Source organism: Ornithorhynchus anatinus, chromosome 1 (assembly GCF_004115215.2).
Source record: "Ornithorhynchus anatinus isolate Pmale09 chromosome 1, mOrnAna1.pri.v4, whole genome shotgun sequence".
Lineage (NCBI taxonomy): Eukaryota > Metazoa > Chordata > Mammalia > Monotremata > Ornithorhynchidae > Ornithorhynchus > Ornithorhynchus anatinus.
In genome coordinates this window covers 82,244,600-82,262,070 of record NC_041728.1, presented here as the reverse complement: position 1 = coordinate 82,262,070, position 17,471 = coordinate 82,244,600, and the positions used below count along the sequence as shown (strand labels likewise).

The 17,471-nt window shown below is 40.7% G+C and overlaps 2 protein-coding genes across 2 annotated transcripts in view; one reads left to right on the top strand and one right to left on the bottom strand.

The window, feature by feature from the left end:
* COL9A1 (collagen type IX alpha 1 chain) overlaps positions 1-15,084 on the top strand; it is a 100,011-nt gene extending 84,927 nt beyond the window's left edge. The window contains exons 37-40 of the mRNA XM_039913939.1: positions 421-475; positions 4,954-5,142; positions 7,060-7,137; positions 13,226-15,084. Of these exons, the coding sequence (XP_039769873.1) occupies positions 421-475; positions 4,954-5,142; positions 7,060-7,137; positions 13,226-13,410 (507 nt within the window). The 3' untranslated portion in view covers positions 13,411-15,084. The remainder of the gene's footprint in view (positions 1-420; positions 476-4,953; positions 5,143-7,059; positions 7,138-13,225) is intronic.
* A 31-nt stretch (positions 15,085-15,115) lies between these two features.
* Positions 15,116-17,471, bottom strand: part of COL19A1 (collagen type XIX alpha 1 chain) — a 340,279-nt gene continuing 337,923 nt past the window's right edge. Inside the window, exon 48 of the mRNA XM_029066938.1 lies at positions 15,116-15,256. Within this exon, the coding sequence (XP_028922771.1) occupies positions 15,132-15,256 (125 nt within the window). The 3' untranslated portion in view covers positions 15,116-15,131. The remainder of the gene's footprint in view (positions 15,257-17,471) is intronic.

Genomic DNA, 17,471 nt, shown 5'->3' with positions numbered 1-17,471 from the left:
CTTTCTTCTGTTAAAAGTGACCTAGCAAGAAATGTGGCAGCTACCAATGATCCTTTGCTGGGAGGTGCCTCAGGATTCCCACTAGACTGTGAGCTCAATGAGGGCAGGAATTCCTACTCTTCATTGTTGTATTGTACTTTTTCAAGCACTTAGTACATGCTCTGCATATGGTAGGTGCTTAATAAATACGATTGAATGAATGAACAAATGATTGGGAAATTAAACTGTCAGGTGCTTCTCCATTTTTCTGAAACTGTTCATTGTTCCTACAGAGCATTTTTTTGGCCACAGTGTTGTAGGCAAATATTCGGAATACTTGGGATGCTATATTCTTAGGAGCCTGCCAGATTCATAATTTAACAATGCCTGTTTTATAATTGTCCTGTGAATAAAACTGTGTTCTTGCTTTTCTGTCCTCAGGGCAGAGCACCAACAGATCAACACATTAAGCAGGTTTGCATGAGAGTTTTGCAAGGTAAATAAAGCTCCCTGTGCTTTGAACCTTCTCCTGCATTTTCAGTAAGTTGATAGGTTGAGTATCAGTTTTATTTTAGTGAACTTACTGCCATCATTATTATGTATAACGTCTCAGAAAAAGAGCATTTTGGTTTCTTAATATCACTCTTGTGAAGCACTATTAGTGCCTTGTTGAAAAGTTTGAAAGGCAGTTCACTTATTATGGGCTGTGTTCTATGCATTTTTTCTTCTGCTTTTTTCTCTTAATGGGCCGATTTACAAACTTTTCCTAATTTTTTGGTAAACTATGTGTATTCTTTCGAATGCTGGAGCAATGCTGCCATCTCTCTTTCACTCCTGCAGTTTGGTTCAGTGCTGCAGGTTTGAACAAAGCTGTCTGATGGTTTTCCTCAGTGGTAGGTTGTTTTCTTTTCAAATGGGAGTGAGACCATGGTAGGATATATTAGGGGTTTTGTTCAAACTTCAAGCAACGTTTTAAAGTAAATTCTGTACAGTCTCTATAGCACATTTACTGAGCTTAATAAAAGTTGTTTGACTTAAAATGTATGGCAGTCTGTGCTCAGGTTATTATAATAGTATTGAGACTATCAAAACCTCAGATTACAAGTCTCTCTTGATTGAGTCTTCTTTGGCTCACAACTAGGTACATTGTAAGTTTACCTTTCTTTAGCCCCCTTGGACCTATGGCATTTTGGATTTTTTTTTTCTTCTGCTAGGAGAGGAAATAGGCTTCATGGCTCTGGGTAGTATGAGAACAGAAGCAGGCGAAGGGAAATTAGACCCAGGCCAGGAAACAGGAGGATTCTACAAAGGGAAGAAAGAACATAAAAGATGTTCTCATTAGGCAAAGGTAGGACTGCAGGGTATAGAACCCCCTGTATGGGGATAGGAATAACAAGTTTGCAGGATCTTTGTTGGTGACTGAGGCTTAAGCCACAACACAGGTTGCCCCAAGGAGGTGGTGAGTGGAGCAAGAACTCCAGAAGGGGGCAAGTCTGGAAAGCGGTGGCCGGAAATGACTTAAGGCAACTTGACTCTGTATGCCATTTTTGATCCAATTCCTAAATGGTAGAAACAAAATGTAAAATTTGGTAAGGAGAAGCCCTAGTAAGATGATAATGATGGGCTAGTGCATCAGTCAATAAATAGTATTTACTCAGCACTTATTCTGAGAGATCACTTGGAAGATACCGGAGAGATCAAAGAGGCTGTCATGACTTCAATACCTTCCTTCAAGGAAGTTACTGCACTAAGGGTTTGGGAGAATACAATAGAGGTAATAATCATGATCCCTGCATTCCAGCAGGTAAGACAGTCTATCAGGGTAGAAAAACAATTAAATTATGTGGAGGAGAAACAGTAGAGTATAGAGGTTATCTACCTAATGGCTATATGGTTCCATAGGAGTGCGAGTATCTAAGCTTGGGTGATGCAGATGTAAGGGTGAAAACATTGGCGAGGTAAGAGACTAGTCAGGAGGAAATGTGACTTTAGAATGACCTTGGAGCTGAGGAAAATAGTGATCTGAAGGGGAGAAGGAGAAGCAGCATGGCCTAGTGTAGGAGAATGGCTCCCGGGTTCAAATCCTGGCTCTGCCACTTGTCTGCTGTGTGATGTGGAGGAAGTGACTTAACTTCTTGGGGCCTCAGTTCCCTAATCTTTTAAATGGGGAATAATACTGTGAGTCCCATGTGGGACATGGACTACGTCCAACCTGATAATCTAGTATCAGTGCCTGCCACATAAGAGCTAAACAAATGCTATTAAAAAAAATTAAAAGAGAGGGAATTCCAGGTAAAGTGAGGGTATGAGCAAGAGATCAGAAGTGAGAGAGATGGGAACAAGGCACAATGAGTTGGTTGACTTGTTTTGTTTTCTCTTGCCAAATTCCAAGCTAGCATTGGCTCCCGTATCTACAGTTTGCCACCATTACTCTTAGTCAAATTTTTTACCCTGGTTAAGGATCCATTTGGGGAGTGAGCAGATATTTCAGCTGAGGATGATGGTGATGGTGAACCCCTTCTCAAAGCTCCTCAAGTAACTATCTGCTTGTTCCTTCACTCCATCTTTTTTATGAGAAGCAGCGTGGCTCAGTGGAAAGAGCACGGGCTTTGGAGTCAGGGCTCATGAGTTCGAATCCCAGCTCTGCCACTTGTCGGCTGTGTGACTGTGGGCGAGTCACTTCACTTCTCTGTGCCTCAGTTCCCTCATCTATAAAATGGGGATGAAGACTGTGAGCCCCACGTGGGACCACCTGATTCCCTTGGGTCTCCCCCAGCGCTTAGAACAGTGCTCGGCACATAGTAAGCGCTGAACAAATACCAACATTATTATTAGAGAGCCGATGAAGGCGGCTAATGCCACCTTTGATTCAAATTTTGGGGACTGCTGATAGACATCATTACCAGCATTATGTTTGTAATGTGGTAACACTGAGATGAAGGTTTTAGGAGATGGGAGTGAGTGACCAAGACTTGAGTGTGACAGTCATGCTTAAAAGAGCTAGTGGGTCAGGAGGACCTGATTTATGGTCCTTTCAGATTACTCTCCTGGCTCATACACCTTGTTGAGCAGTGCTAGGAACCCAGCCCCTAAACTTTTGTGGAGGAAATAATGATTTTTTTCCATACCTAGAAGCCTAAATGGCAACAAGCCATTGCTTCCATGTAGTTAGGCCCTATAAGTGTAAGAGTAAAGGAGCACAGTTGTCATCCCTGTGTGGGAAAGAGAAGTATGAATTTTCATGCCATCATTCAGAATCACTGAACTCTCATAGATTACCCATCTAGCACCCTGGTTGCTGTGGTCTCCTGCTTGCATAGTTTTGTAAACTTCAATATTTCTGGGGTTTGCTGTAGGAAGCTGCTTAGAAGTAGGTTTTCCTTATTTTTGAAGGCTGAAAAGGAGATCATTGTAGTAGAAGCCAATCTATGATGTGGGGGAGAGGAAGCCTAATCTTTTGCATTTTTAACTTATGCCTTGGTAAATCCGGTTGAATCCATCTGACTCCTGCTGTATGAATAGACCAGTAATTTTTCTTTCCTGGGATCAAAGCCATAACAGAATACACAGGTAGTTTTCAAAATAAATGAATTAAAGTAGAAATATAAAATCAATTATTTGACATAGATTTTGACTTTCTTAATTTAAAAAAGCAACAGAGAACAAGAATGAAGATCTTGTATTTTTTTTAATTATGGCATTTGTTAAAACATTTCCTATATGCCAGGCACTGTACTCATTGCTGGAGTAGATAGAAGATAATCAGGTTGGACACAGCCCATGTCTCACATGGGACTCACAGTCTTAATATCCTTTTTACTGAGGCACAGACAAGTTAAATGATTTGCCCAAGGACGCAGAGCAGACAAATAGAGTGGGATTAGAACTCAGGTCCTTCCGACTACTAGGCCCATGGTCTATCCACTAGACCGCACTGTTCATTGACAAGAATGGTTCAAATCAAAGCGTTGGTGCTTGCTCTGCATTGCTACATGTTTTACTTAAAAAGGCCCTAAGGTTTTATAGGCATTACTGATTTTTAAAATTCATACTCCATTTCCAGCTTTAACACAGTTTTAAGTGTTTAAAACAAAAATATCCCCTAGAGTCTTTTATTTCTAAAATTGCAGCATTTTATGTAATAGCCCTGCTCTCTGTGGTTTAATTTGAAGATAAGAGCCTACTAAATGGTTTCAGGAAAAGCCCAAAAGGGTATTTATTTTTTTTTAACCATGGAATTTGATATCTCTATCCAAATAGGCCATTTTAAATTTCTCCCTCCGCCCCCATCTTTTCCCAATCTGGAAAGACTTTGTAGGAAGAAAATTTTCATGAAACTTTAAATATGAAGACTATTCTGAAAACTGAATGAAATTAGTCACTGTACTTCAAGAATTTTCTTGCTGACAAGATATAGTCATAGCTGAAATTCAGAGGCAGACCTGAAATCGTCTGTGCATACTAATTCTGTATAAACAACAGTGCCTTTTCAGAGGTTATCTAAAAAAACTAAAAAATTTATCCATGCACTCTACCCTTATAAATGAAATCAATACTTTAGATGCATCTGTTTATTTTGGTATCATGTTCCTTTCTAGGCCCCACGTTTGGTTACATATAAGAACAAACCGGGGATTGTACAGTTGGAGTCTTGTCTAGGTCACATTACAATAGAGCTTCAGTATTCTGTAAGGATAACTTTTTAGTTCATTACTTACTGACAAACTCTTTCAAAGGACAGTGATAGAGCTCTAGAGGGAAAAAGGCTAGGTAAAAGTTCTCTGACTCTATTCATTAATCAAAATTATTTTTAACTTTTGGTGCCACCTGTATTTGTGTGCTCTTTTTACCCCACAGATTTGTTCATGTCATTTATTGGTGTCAAACCTAGAAACATGGCAGCTAACTAGGAGTAGAAATCCCTATCAACTTTGTGGCTCCCATGATTCAGAATTCCCTGTTTTTTTATTTCAGAACAACTAGCTCAGATGGCTGCTAGCCTCCGGAGACCTGCATCGGGCCCTGCAGGAATCCCAGGAAGACCTGGACCACCGGGTGCGCCAGGATCCCCTGGAGAGAATGGTTTTCCTGGGCAGATGGGACCACGTGGCCTTCCAGGTCTTAAAGGTCCCCCTGGAGAACTTGGCTTGAGAGGTCCTAAAGGTAAGGTGCTCTCATATAACTCAAATCCCGTGCTGTTCTGTTCAATTCCTTGTGACTATTTTTTATAGGAAGGAATCTTGTACATTGCTTTTCTTGCAACAGTACAGGGTGCTTTTCTTCCAAACTTCAAATATTTTCATTTAGTACTTATCCTTACAATGTTCCCAGAAGGCAAAGAGAGAGAGATGAAGGTTTCATCAGCACTCACTGAGAGGGAAGAACTGGAAAATCAATTAGTCAATCAATGGTATTTATTAAGCCCTCACTGTGTGCAGAGCACAGTACGACATAGTTGGCAGTTTATTCAGTTTATTTAAAGACCGTTTCAAAGGAGCCCTTGCAGAGTCACTGAATGTATTTTACTTAGGACATTTCAAAAAAGAAAAACCCTGAATCCATTCTTGTAGGAGACATGGGGAACATCTAAATTAGAAGTTGGTGGTACTGAATAAGTTTGCATTTTAGACTACAATATTCTACTTGTAAAGTTCTTTGTAGTTCTTCAGCATACTGTTTTAAAACTTACAGATTTTATCAAATCATTTGATAAAATCATATGGAACCCCTAAACAGTGCTCATTTGTGTTTTCTAAATACTATATTGGATTTATAAAGTTTGTGAAATAAGGCTTCTAAATGTTTCTGTAACACTTTTCTAATTCCTAATATGTTTTTTCATGCTATAAATGGTATTTTGATTATTTTAAGACTTGGGTTAATGTCAAGAGTTTTTATGCAATGCAGTATATATTTAGTTATTTCAGGGTGATTCAAATGGAAGTATAACTATGTAAATTGAGGTTTGGAAGACCATATTTCATAACCATGAATAACACCCTCTTTAGTGTTAATCTGGGCACATAGAGCATCTCTTATAACTTGCCGCAATTGAAAGGAATACAAATTTTAGTGATGAAACTCTTCATTTTCTTAAGTGAACTTTTAGATGTTTGACTTGTCTCTGAAAATATTTTGTTTTATTAAATTCTGCGTTAAAAGACTCACCTTTGTTCCTGAGAAATATTTTTCATGGATGGACACTAAAAAAAAGAAAGCACATATTTGTACTTCCTTCAAGTCAGTTTTGCAAAGTTGCAGGAGATGTCAAATCTGACTATGAAGTAAATTTACTTTTCAGGAGCAGACCCAAAATTACATCTTAAATTTTTTATCCCCATTTCACATTTCTAATGAATTAATGGATTTGGGATTATCGAATGATAACCCTCCAGAATTATGTAGATGTGTGACATTTTTAAATACCTAATTTAGCACTAGCATTTTAGCTTTTAGTTTTTTAAATGTTCATTGTTCGGAATAGAACTGACATCTTGATGTTTGTACAGCAACTAGGCCCGATGCAGTAAGAATGTATATAACCTCTGCTCTCTTCAATTTCCTCCTCTCATTGCATAATTGCGTTCTTTAATTAAAGTTATCTCTTAGAACTAGTTAGTTCACCCTAGGAAACATTTGTGCAAAAGTGAAAAGAACTAGAACAAAAGCATTGTATACATATATACATATAACCTTGGGCTTATGGTGAGACTCAGAAATATGTTTGAGAATTGAATATTCATTGTACTAATGATTACAGAGATAATACGTTGTGTATATAATATACTGTTTTTGAAAGCACTTATATTCTCTGTAACACACAGTGGTCTAAAATCAAGGTTCTTGTAGAAACTGTGAATATCTAGTTTACTGCTTTTTTTCCCCATGATGTTGAAATGTTTACTATGTACCAGGCACTGTATTAAGCGATTAAAAGCCCATTTAATGGGTCATGCCAGCTGTGATACAGTGCAGGAATAGCTCTCCTGTAATTCCTTCCCTAAGTTTTGTTTCTGAAAGTTTCATTAAAAAGAAAGCAAAACCTCTTGTTGATGGAAAATTGTGCTTTATTTACTACAGGTGACTTGGGAGAAAAAGGGGATAGGGGATTTCCAGGAAGAGGACCCAAAGGCTTGCCAGGAGTCCGGGGCCTTCCAGGTCAGTATGCTGAGTCTTGGGGAGGCTTGTGGGGGATATGCCATACATATACGCCATACATATCTATATGTAGATAGATATATAGATATATATTTGACCTAAATATTCAAATCTGCAAGGTTTCACTGTGTTAGATAGCATAGAACAGACCTAGAAAGACTGAATTTTTTATTTTAAAAAGAAAGAAAATAATCCATATGTTCTTGAATTGGTTTACTGGCAACATCACATTAAAGACTGGTGTGGGTGTGTGTGTGTGTGTATGTATGTCAATTCTAAAAAAAAAGTCAGGAGTTTACAGTAGTCATAGTAGTGATTGTGTTGTGTGCAAAGCATTTATTGAGCATTTACTGTGTGCAGAGCACTTTACTAAGCACTAGGAAGGGTACAGTGTTACAGAATAAGAGTCATATTGCCTGCCCACGCCGACCTTATAGTGTAGAGAGGGAAACAGACATTAATATAAATAAATTAAGGATATATACAAGTCAGGGCAATGCAGAAGGTAATGGAAGAAAAGAGAAAGAGGGCTTAGTCAGGGAAGGCCTCTTGGAGGAGATGTACCTTCATTAAGGCTTTGGTGGTGGGAAGAGTAATTGTCTATCGAATATGAAGAGGGAGGGCGTTCCAACCTGGCACATGATGTGGGCAAGAAGTCAGTGGTGAGATAGACAAGATTGGAGTACAGTAATTAGCTTGGCATTGGAGAAACAAAGTGTGCAGGCTAGGATGTAGTAGGAGATTAGCTAGGTGAGGTAGGTGGGAGCAAGGTGATTGAGTGTTCTAAAGCCTATGGTAAGGAGTTTCTGTTTGATTCATTCAATAGTATTTATTCAATAGTATTTATTGAGCGCTTACTATGTGCAGAGCACTGTACTAAGCGCTTGGAATGAACAAGTCGGCAACAGATAGAGACGGTCCCTGCTGTTTGACGGGCTTACAGTCTAATCAGGGGAGACGGACAGACAAGAACAATGGCAATAAATAGAGTCAAGGGGAAGAACATCTCGTAAAAACAATGGCAACTAAATAGAATCAAGGCGTTGTACATTTCATTAACAAAATAAATAGGGTAATAAATATATACAGTTGAGCAGATGAGTACAGTGCTGAGGGGATGGGAAGGGAGAGGAGGAGGAGCAGAGGGAAATGGGGGAAAAGAGGATTAAGCTGCGGAGAGGTGAAGGGGGAGTGGTAGAGGGAGTAGAGGGAGAAGAGGAGCTCAGTCTGGGAAGGCCTCTTGGAGGAGGTGAGTTTTAAGTAAGGTTTTGAAGAGGGGAAGAGAATCAGTTTGGCGGAGGTGAGGAGGGAGGGTGTTCCAGCGTGGCTCAGTGGAAAGAGCACGGGCTTTGGAGTCAGGGCTCATGAGTTCGAATCCCAGCTCTGCCACTTGTCGGCTGGGTGACTGTGGGCAAGTCACTTAACTTCTCTGTGCCTCAGTTCCCTCATCTGTAAAATGGGGATTAAGACTGTGAGCCCCACGTGGGACAACCTGATTCCCCTATGTCTACCCCAGTGCTTAGAACAGTGCTCGGCACATAGTAAGCGCTTAACAAATACCAACATTATTATTATTATTATTCCAGGACTGTGGGAGGACGTGGCCCAGGGGTCGATGGCGGGATAGGCGTCGGAGAGGAGAGGAACTTGAGACAGCAGACATAGACAACTCAAGGAGTTTGGAGAGAAATGGCAGGAGGGAGATGGAGGGGTAACTGGAAGGAAATGTTGGGTCAAGGGAGATTTAGGATAGGGGTAACATGGCTAAGTTTGAATGCAGTGGGGAAGAAGTCACTGGAGGTTGGACAGCTGAAGATGGCCATAAGGGAAGGAAGAAGGGAAGGGACAAGTGTTTTGACAAAGTGTAAAGTGATGAGAATGATTAGGTGCTAGGGGATGAGAATTAGATTCTGTACTGAATTTGAAGTGCTGATAATCTAACAATAAAGCCAGGATAATTGGTGATGGGCACATTAAAAAAAAAGTGAAAAAGTAAAACACAGAAAATCAACTTAAGGCAAAAACAGAAATCAAAATCATAAGAGCTATAGGAGAGCACTGGCTAAAAGAACAGTTTCATTCTTTTCACTTCTCAGGCAGGCTGTTTAGAATCCAAGAAAAACTCTTAGCAGGGGAAATATTGAAGAACATTTTCATCCTCTTGTTTGAGTTATATACAAAAAGTGTGTTTCTTAAAGCTTCCACAGAGCATAAGGAGGCACCCAATAAGATAACTGGGGGCAGAAAAACCAAGAAGAAATTCTTGGACTTAACCATTCAGCCATACTGAGTTGTCTTTGGAATAGATTGGGGTACCCAAACTGTAATTCATGAGCAATGTGAGGCTCTTCTTCCTTCTTTGTGTGCATAATCATCACCATTTAGTATTTTACTGTTGCAGCAGCCTGTAGGGCCATGGCTACTCTAGCTCTTTGGGCAGCAGTGGCACCCTCCTCCACGTGATGTGTGACTGAGGAAGGTGTGAGGCCCCTAACCCTCATCCTGCCACCTCAGGTTCACCACTGCCACCCACACCAACCTTCCTCCACCCTGGGAACATCTGATCTTTGCTTGCTTTCCATAATTCTTGGCTACTTTCCCCATCCCTCCCCACCCAGAACACCTACTTGTTCCGCTTAAAAGAATGTTTTTAAGCACATCAGCTCACAGTTAACATTACAGGGATTGTTTCTATCTGTTGCCGAATTGTACATTCCAAGGGCTTAGTACAGTGCTCTGCACATAGTAAGTGCTCAATAAATACTATTGAATGAATTACTTTTTGGTTTTCTGCTGTTCAGTTCATGAGGGTTTTCCTGGATCCCCACTGATCCTTTTTGAATTGAATCACACGCTGACACTGAAAAGGGACAGGTCAGAGGTGTGCTAAGGGGTGAGTATTGTCTAATTGAGGGGTAGACCACCTGATTTACCTCCTTCTGCAGGCTCCCATACCTCTCTATTTAGTGCTAATGGGGCAGTTATAGACAAGTCCTGGATGCTTCAGATTACATGGATAATTTTCCTACTTCTCCATAGAGTGATGTTTTAGAGGAGGGTTTTGTCTCCTTGCTTCTAAGCCAGGAGATGGTTTGATAGGAGGTAGTGTCAGCTCACATTAAAATGGGTAAAGAAGGTGATGTGAAGATTTCACATGCACCTAAAACTGGGAGTTCCAGCTGATTGCTTCCAGGCCTTAGGGGAATGGAAGCAGCTGCTTATGAATAAAATGCTTATTATGCTTGCAAGAGAAACAACTCCAGAAGTGGGAGATTCAACTGTAACAAAGAAGACTCTAATACCAAATACTCCAGTCAAAAGCTTCAGGGGTAGTAACCTTAATTTAAATGCTCCAGTCAAAATCTTTAGTGGTAGTAACCTTAACATAAGCAAACTGGGCTTCCTGTAACATATAAAACAAGGGAGTTGTTTACCTGGAAAATGTGGGCCTGAAAGTTGGACCTGAAACTACAGGCAGTTCTGCATGCTTTCAGGATAGGACACTATGGTGGAAGTGGGAAATATTGTCTCCACAATACACATCTGTCTGTCAATTACCAAGTGATGCAGTGTTGGAAGAAATATTTTGCACACAGGTGTATTAATCAGTCAATTGTATTTGGGTGCCTACTATGTGTAAGCACTGTATTAAACTTTTAGGAGAGGACAATATAACATTAAACACAGTCCTTGCTCACAAGATGTATCATAACCACAGTTCTTTAGGAACACAATGCTTACTTTATAACTGACTCCACACTCTACTAATTAACATATCAAATTGGGTATGGCAAGGCCTCAGCTGTCACTTTACAGATCCCTTTATTCTTTCACATTAGCTCCATCTTTAGGACCATTTATCAGTTTTCCACATCTCTCAAATTGTTTGGTCTGGCTTAGTCAAATTAAGTAGGAAGATTGCTACAGTTGTGTTTGCTTAACATAATTGAGGCTTGCATATATAGTAACAGTGCAGAACTGTCTAATCCTACCTCGTCATGTTCCATCTTGCATTTGGATGGCCCTTTTTGTTTCTGTTTATAAGTAAGAACTCACCCTTCTGTTGCTTCCTAAATTAATCCTGTTTATAAACAATTCTGGAGCCCAGTAAATTAATCAAGGACCTTAATCATGGGTTATTTTTGCTCTTGAATTAATTTTGGATTGATTTGCTTTGACTTTTCTCTGAACTCACTTCATAAGAAAATGAAGAAGAAACTTGGAAAAACCGCAAGCTTAAGTTTATTTCCTTTTTATTTTTTAGATTGTTGAACCTTGGGCTTTGTTTTATCCCTTAAGAAATATCTTGATGAGAGATTTCTAACAGACCAGTGTGAATTCCAAATAGCAGATCCATATTCTTGTATTCTGGGCTTACGTTCCAGTCTGTTCCTGAAGTTTAGGGACAGACAATACACTGCCCTTTCAGCTTCTTTTAGATGGTTTTAAAAACAAGTTTTCCTTAGTGTCGGGATTGCCGGGTACTTAAATACTGCCATTCTCAAAGTTGAAGTAAATTTGTTGGCCATAAACAGCAAATGAATTTGAAACTCCCAAAGTGTTTGCAGCAAATAACCACCATAATTTGAACAATATGGATTTGGCTAATGCTCCTTTTCCTCTTGAAAATGCAGCTATTCCCGTTTCGTGTCATTAGAGTTGCCAGAAAATTTTCGGCCTGAATCGAGTCTCAATTTGTGAGATTCGACTTCCCTCTAGTGGCTGTTTGAGAGAATGATGTTGACGTTTCTTTTTCTAATACAGCACTGAGTGATGCTTTAGATAGTAGCACAGAAAATACCCCTATTAAGCATACCAGTAAAGGTAACTCTTCAGATATACGCTGAAGGACAAAATGGTTTCTGGATATTAAGTGATTTCTTAATATCCAACCAACTGGAGGGACAGAGATTCAGTTTACATTCATTTTGAAAACAAAAGAACACAGTTAATAATAATAATAATAATGTTGGTATTTGTTAAGCGCTTACTATGTGCACTGTTCTAAGCGCTGGGGTAGTTACAGGGTAATCAAGTTGCCCCACGTGAGGCTCAAGATCTTAATCCCCATTTTACAGATGAGGTAACTGAGTCACAGAGAAGTTAAGTGACTTGCCCACAGTCACACAGCTGACAGGTGGCAGAGCCGGGATTCGAACTCAGGACCTCTGACTCCCAAGCCCTTGCTCTTTCCACTGAGCCACGCTGCTTCTAGCTATCTTTCCAATAGCTAGCATATTCTGGGAGAGTTAGGGTGAGCAATTCATTTTCACTTTAGACATAATGTTTAAAGGCTAGATGCAGTAAAAAAAAAAAATCTGCCAGTTTATCTATTCTACTCCTTAGTGTGGAAGAATACACTTGGATAATCTAGAACAGAGAGACTGACTGACCCAAAGCCATTCAGTAAATGAGTAGTGGGATCTGGATACCCGATATGAACCAAGACTTCAGTTTCAGTTCCAGGAAGCAAATTGAGAGCCAATTTCTCCTGGCCATTTTTCCGAGGCAAAAATCTCAGGATTTTGGCTTCCACAGGCAGTATGTTGGAAGTCTAATGACGGAAAACCTATGGCTTTGAGCTTACCACTTCATCCATTGCCACGTCCATGTCACCGTCCTTCAGTGTTAATGTCTATTGTTTATTCTTCTAAGATTTTGTACCACCCAATATAGTAACTACATCGCTGAAATAGAGGAAATCTTCTTAGTGAAAAGGTGCTGCTAGTAGGAAGGAGTGGGAGTGAGTAGAGCACCCGATGGAAGTTTCCTGGTTTGAGGAAAGACTACAGTGAGGTATTATTTTTTTGGCTTAGGTCTACCATTCCCCTCAAAATAAAATTAGAAATGCCATGAGCATTAAGCACAGTGTTTTTATACTATTAAACACAAAATTCTGCTTTAGTTAGTCATTTATGAATCTTGTTGACTGCTGCAGATTGGGGGAGGGGTTGGGGGGGTGGGTACTCCTTTTCTTCTTTCCACAGCTGTGAGAACAACAGTGGTGGGGTGAGGTTGTTCAGGCTGCTCTGTGTATTTTTTTCACCTCTCCAGGGCTTCTGTTTACCTTTGCGATCATTTATTTCAGGTGATCCAGGCCTAGCAAGCTACGGGAGAGAAGGACGAGATGGGGAGCGAGGTCCCCAGGGTGTGGCTGGGCTACCTGGAGTCCCTGGACCACCAGGCCCTGCTGGACCTCCTGGGTTTTGTGAGCCATCATCCTGCACAGTGCAAGCTGGTCAACGTGCCTTTAGCAAAGGGCCCGATCAGTGAAAGAGCCCTGACAAATCACTGTCTGCACCGACAACCGATGGCTAAGATAACATGGAGGAGAAGTATCTCCATCCCCATGGCGACAGAGTGATCTACTCACTCTAATGTATTGTTATTACATTTTGCGAAAGTTGTACTTGATAGGTATATTTTAATGTTGGTGCATGCAAAATTATGCAACGAGACCTCAGCCTTTTCTTGCAAAGAAAATGGCAATTAACAAAACCAAATCTATTTTTAATGAAGACACACCCCACCACTCCACTGTTTCACATCTGGATGGTCTACATGGCCTTGTATCTTGGGCATCAATTCAATAAAAAAGAAATTAAGTTTTTTATACCTCAAATTCAGTGGTTGTTTTTATGGTGCTTAAACTTGGCTATTGGATAATTGCGACTTCAATGGTATAGAAATTTACATTTATGGAAAAAATATTGGATTTTGACTAAATGGCACTGGAAGTCCCTGTAAATGTGCTCTTTGGTTTAGCATGGAAAAAATGGCCATGTACAATAGCCCCATTCAATCCCCAACTGTTTTTATTGTCAGCTAAATTTTTTTGTTTAATTGTGTCTGAAGTCTGTTGCATCTTGGGTCCCTCTGTGTAAATCAAAACAACAAGGCAATAAGCACTGCTAATGATAATACCCAGAAACACAAGTTTTATAAGGTAGGTTATTTATTTTAAGTCTAAAGTAACATCTCTGCTGTCAAAAAAAAGATGAATTAATTTCTTAACATTTTGCATGTTTTTGTGTGAATGGTTGTATTCAAATCAATAGTCATATTCCATTAAAAATAGTCAATCAGACTGCAAAAGAGAATTTGGGCCTTATTTTTTGATTTGTCCCATTTTTAGAGGTGTATGTTTGAAGTTATTTGTGTTTATACTGTACAATCTTAAATTTTTGTTGGATGGAGTCTTTGATATTACTGTGTCCTCTGTCAGGAGGCAGAAATAAAATGATCCCTGTTTTTGTCTCATTTTATTTTGCTATTTCATTACTTCTAAAAAGTAAAAGGTGGATATAGTTACTGAAGACTAAGATTAAACAAATGCTTTCCAGCGACAGGACTTTCTCCTTACTAAGGAGCTAAGGGGCAGGAAGAATGTAACTCTCCTCTTTTTTTGAGAGAGGGAGCCAAACACATGTCTGCTTCCTGCTGCTACTATCACTTTTCCCTCCCCTTCACTTGCATCACCTCCCTTCCTCAACCATGAAGTGCCCATTGACACATTTTCCCCTGCATCCTTTGTCTTCTCCCTATCTATCCTTTAGCAACCTACCCCTTGGCACCCTTACTCCCCCAAACTAACTTGCTAACAAGTCTTCTCCCTTTTCTTCTACCCCATCTCTCTCCTCTTCCCAGATCTAGGGAGCATCTGGAAGAAAGGCCATGATCTACCTCTCTAAGGACAAAGCGAACTGCAAATGGGCTGCTAGCTCTACCAGGCCTGTGCTGCTCCCCAGGCTCCCGATGATGGCCCTTTTCCAAAATAGAAAGAGAATAGGGCAGGAAATTGGTTCTCCAGACTCAGAGTATCAGCACCAAATGGCAACAAGAACTCCATTTCCAATCATCACTGAAGAGAACTGGGGGAAGCAGGTCCTGAAAGTCAAAGTGGAGGGCATTAACCCACTTATTAATCATTTCAGGTCTTCTGCTGGACCCTGGGGCCTCTTGACTTTGCACTCGCCATTGTGTTTGGAGAGAAGTCACTGGGTAGTTACCCTCAGGGAAATGGTGATCTCATGCATGAGTGTACTGCCTTGGATTGGACAGGTGGGTTGCTGGTTTGAATCGTGGTCCTGAAGGGTCCTGAAGTGGTGATGAGTCTGTCCTGGAAGAGAAGCATGGAGAGTATGAATCAAGTGGTGAAGTATGTGGGGTTGGATGATTAACAGAGATGTAGTAGCAATGAGGCATGATCAGAAGGGTGTGTGGTTTTTTTGCATGGTCACTGAGTATTCGTTCGTCCTTTATTAAGAACCGCAAGTGCCTGGTTCTCTCTTCAATAGGAAGAAAAGAGTCCTGAAACCTTTCTTCTAGAAGCTTACAGTTCAGTTAACCTCCACAATGGACGAGAGCAAAACAAAGTATGAGCTGAAATTAAATCACTAGCATTTGAGTGCCTAGTATGGGCAGAGTCCCTGGATGGAAGGCACTATCTCTGCCTGCAGGGAGCTAATAATCTAATGGGGGGATATTGGCTCAGACTAGTTGGGATGTGATAAGTGCCTTGTTCCTAATCCACCAGATTGCTTACCCGTCATTACTATCCTTTGTCTCCCCTCCAGGCCCTGCCTTGCACCAGTAATAGTGTGTCTCTACACAATTCAAAATTTAAGGAAGGCTTTTACTGTGGCTGCTGGCTGTTACTGTCAGACTCTGAGCAGTGTGGAACTCAAAAAAGTCAATCAATTATATGTACTGAGCATTTACTGTGTTCAGAGCACAGTACTAAGAGCTTGGGAGAGAACAATAGAACAGAGTCATTCATTGTCATATTTATTGAGCACTTACAGTGGGCAGAACACTGGATTAAGAGCTTGGGAAAGTAAAGTACAACAATAAATGGTGACATTCCCCGCCCACAATGAGCTCACAGTCTAGACTAGGGAAGATAGACATCGATAAAAATAGATAAAATTGCATATATAAACAAAGTGCTTTGGGGCTGGGAGGTTGCGGGGAGAGTGAAGGGAACAAGTCAAAGCAGTGCAGAAGTGAGTGGGAAATGAAAAGTGGCACTTAATCTGGGAAGGCCTCTTGGAGGTGATGGGCCTTCAATAAGGCTTTGAAGAGGGGTGGAGTGGTTGTAGGGTTACAGGAGGGAGGGCATTCCAGGCCATAGGCAGTATGTAGATGAACTATTGTTTGATATGGAGGTGGATGGGCAACTCCTGGAGTTTTTTTGAGATCAGGGTGACATTCCAGAAGGCAAGATAGATGAGATCACGGTGCAGTGAGTAGGTTGGCTTTAGAAGAGTGAAGTGTGCAGGCTGGGTTGTAGGAGAGTAGCGAGGTGAGGTAAAGTAGAGAGGGGCAAGGTGATAAAGAGTGCTTTAAAACTGATGGTAAGCAGTTTCTTTTTGATGTGGAGGTGTAGGGGCAACTACTGTAGTAGGTTCTTGAGGAGTGGGGAAACATGGACTGAAAACTTTTGTAGAAAAATGATCCGGGTAGCAGTGTGGGGAAAAAAGTAACTGGATTTAGCAAATGCTAAGGTTATGCCAACTTGTGAGCTTTGGTAGGATAGTGGTGGTGATAAATGTAGATGGAAAGTTAGATGGAGGGGCAGAGTTGGGAGAGAAGATTAGGGGGTCAGTTTTTAAAAATATTGATCTTAAGGTGATCTTAAGATGGTGGGTTACTGATATGGAGATGTTCTGGAATTCGGAAGAAATATGAGATTGCAGAAGGGAGGAGAAAGGGCTTTTATGTACATAGATATAGAAATCCAGTTGAGTGTGGGGTTTGGCCTATGCAAGAACTGTATAAAGTCAGGTATCTCCAGGCTCTTGGTGGAGACTCCCTGGAGCACTGTACTATGGAACCTGAGCCCCTGTTCAGTCTTCCTTTCTTCCTTTCCTTTCTACTTGAGTTTGCTAACTCGCAGTGTTTAAAGTTCTCAAGGGCAGGGGCTGTGTAATACTTCAGTGTCCCTATGCATACTGAGTGCATACTGAGTGTATAATGCTTTGTATTGATGTAGAACTGCTTTTTGCATTTGGTTTCTTATTCCCAGTTGGAAATATGCTTGAAGGTAAATAGTGTATGTTTTAATGTAACAAGTAATCATGGTATTTGTTAAGCGCTTACTATGTGCCGAGCACTGTTCTAAGCGCTGGGGTAGACACAGGGGGATCAGGGGGATCAGGTTGTCCCACGTGGGGCTCACAGTCTTAATCCCCATTTTACAGATGAGGTAACTGAGGCACCGAGAAGTTAAGTGACTTGCCCAAAGTCACACAGCTGACAAGTGGCCGAGCCAGGATTTGAACCCATGATCTCTGACTCCAAAGCCCGTGCTCTTACCACTGAGCCACGACTGA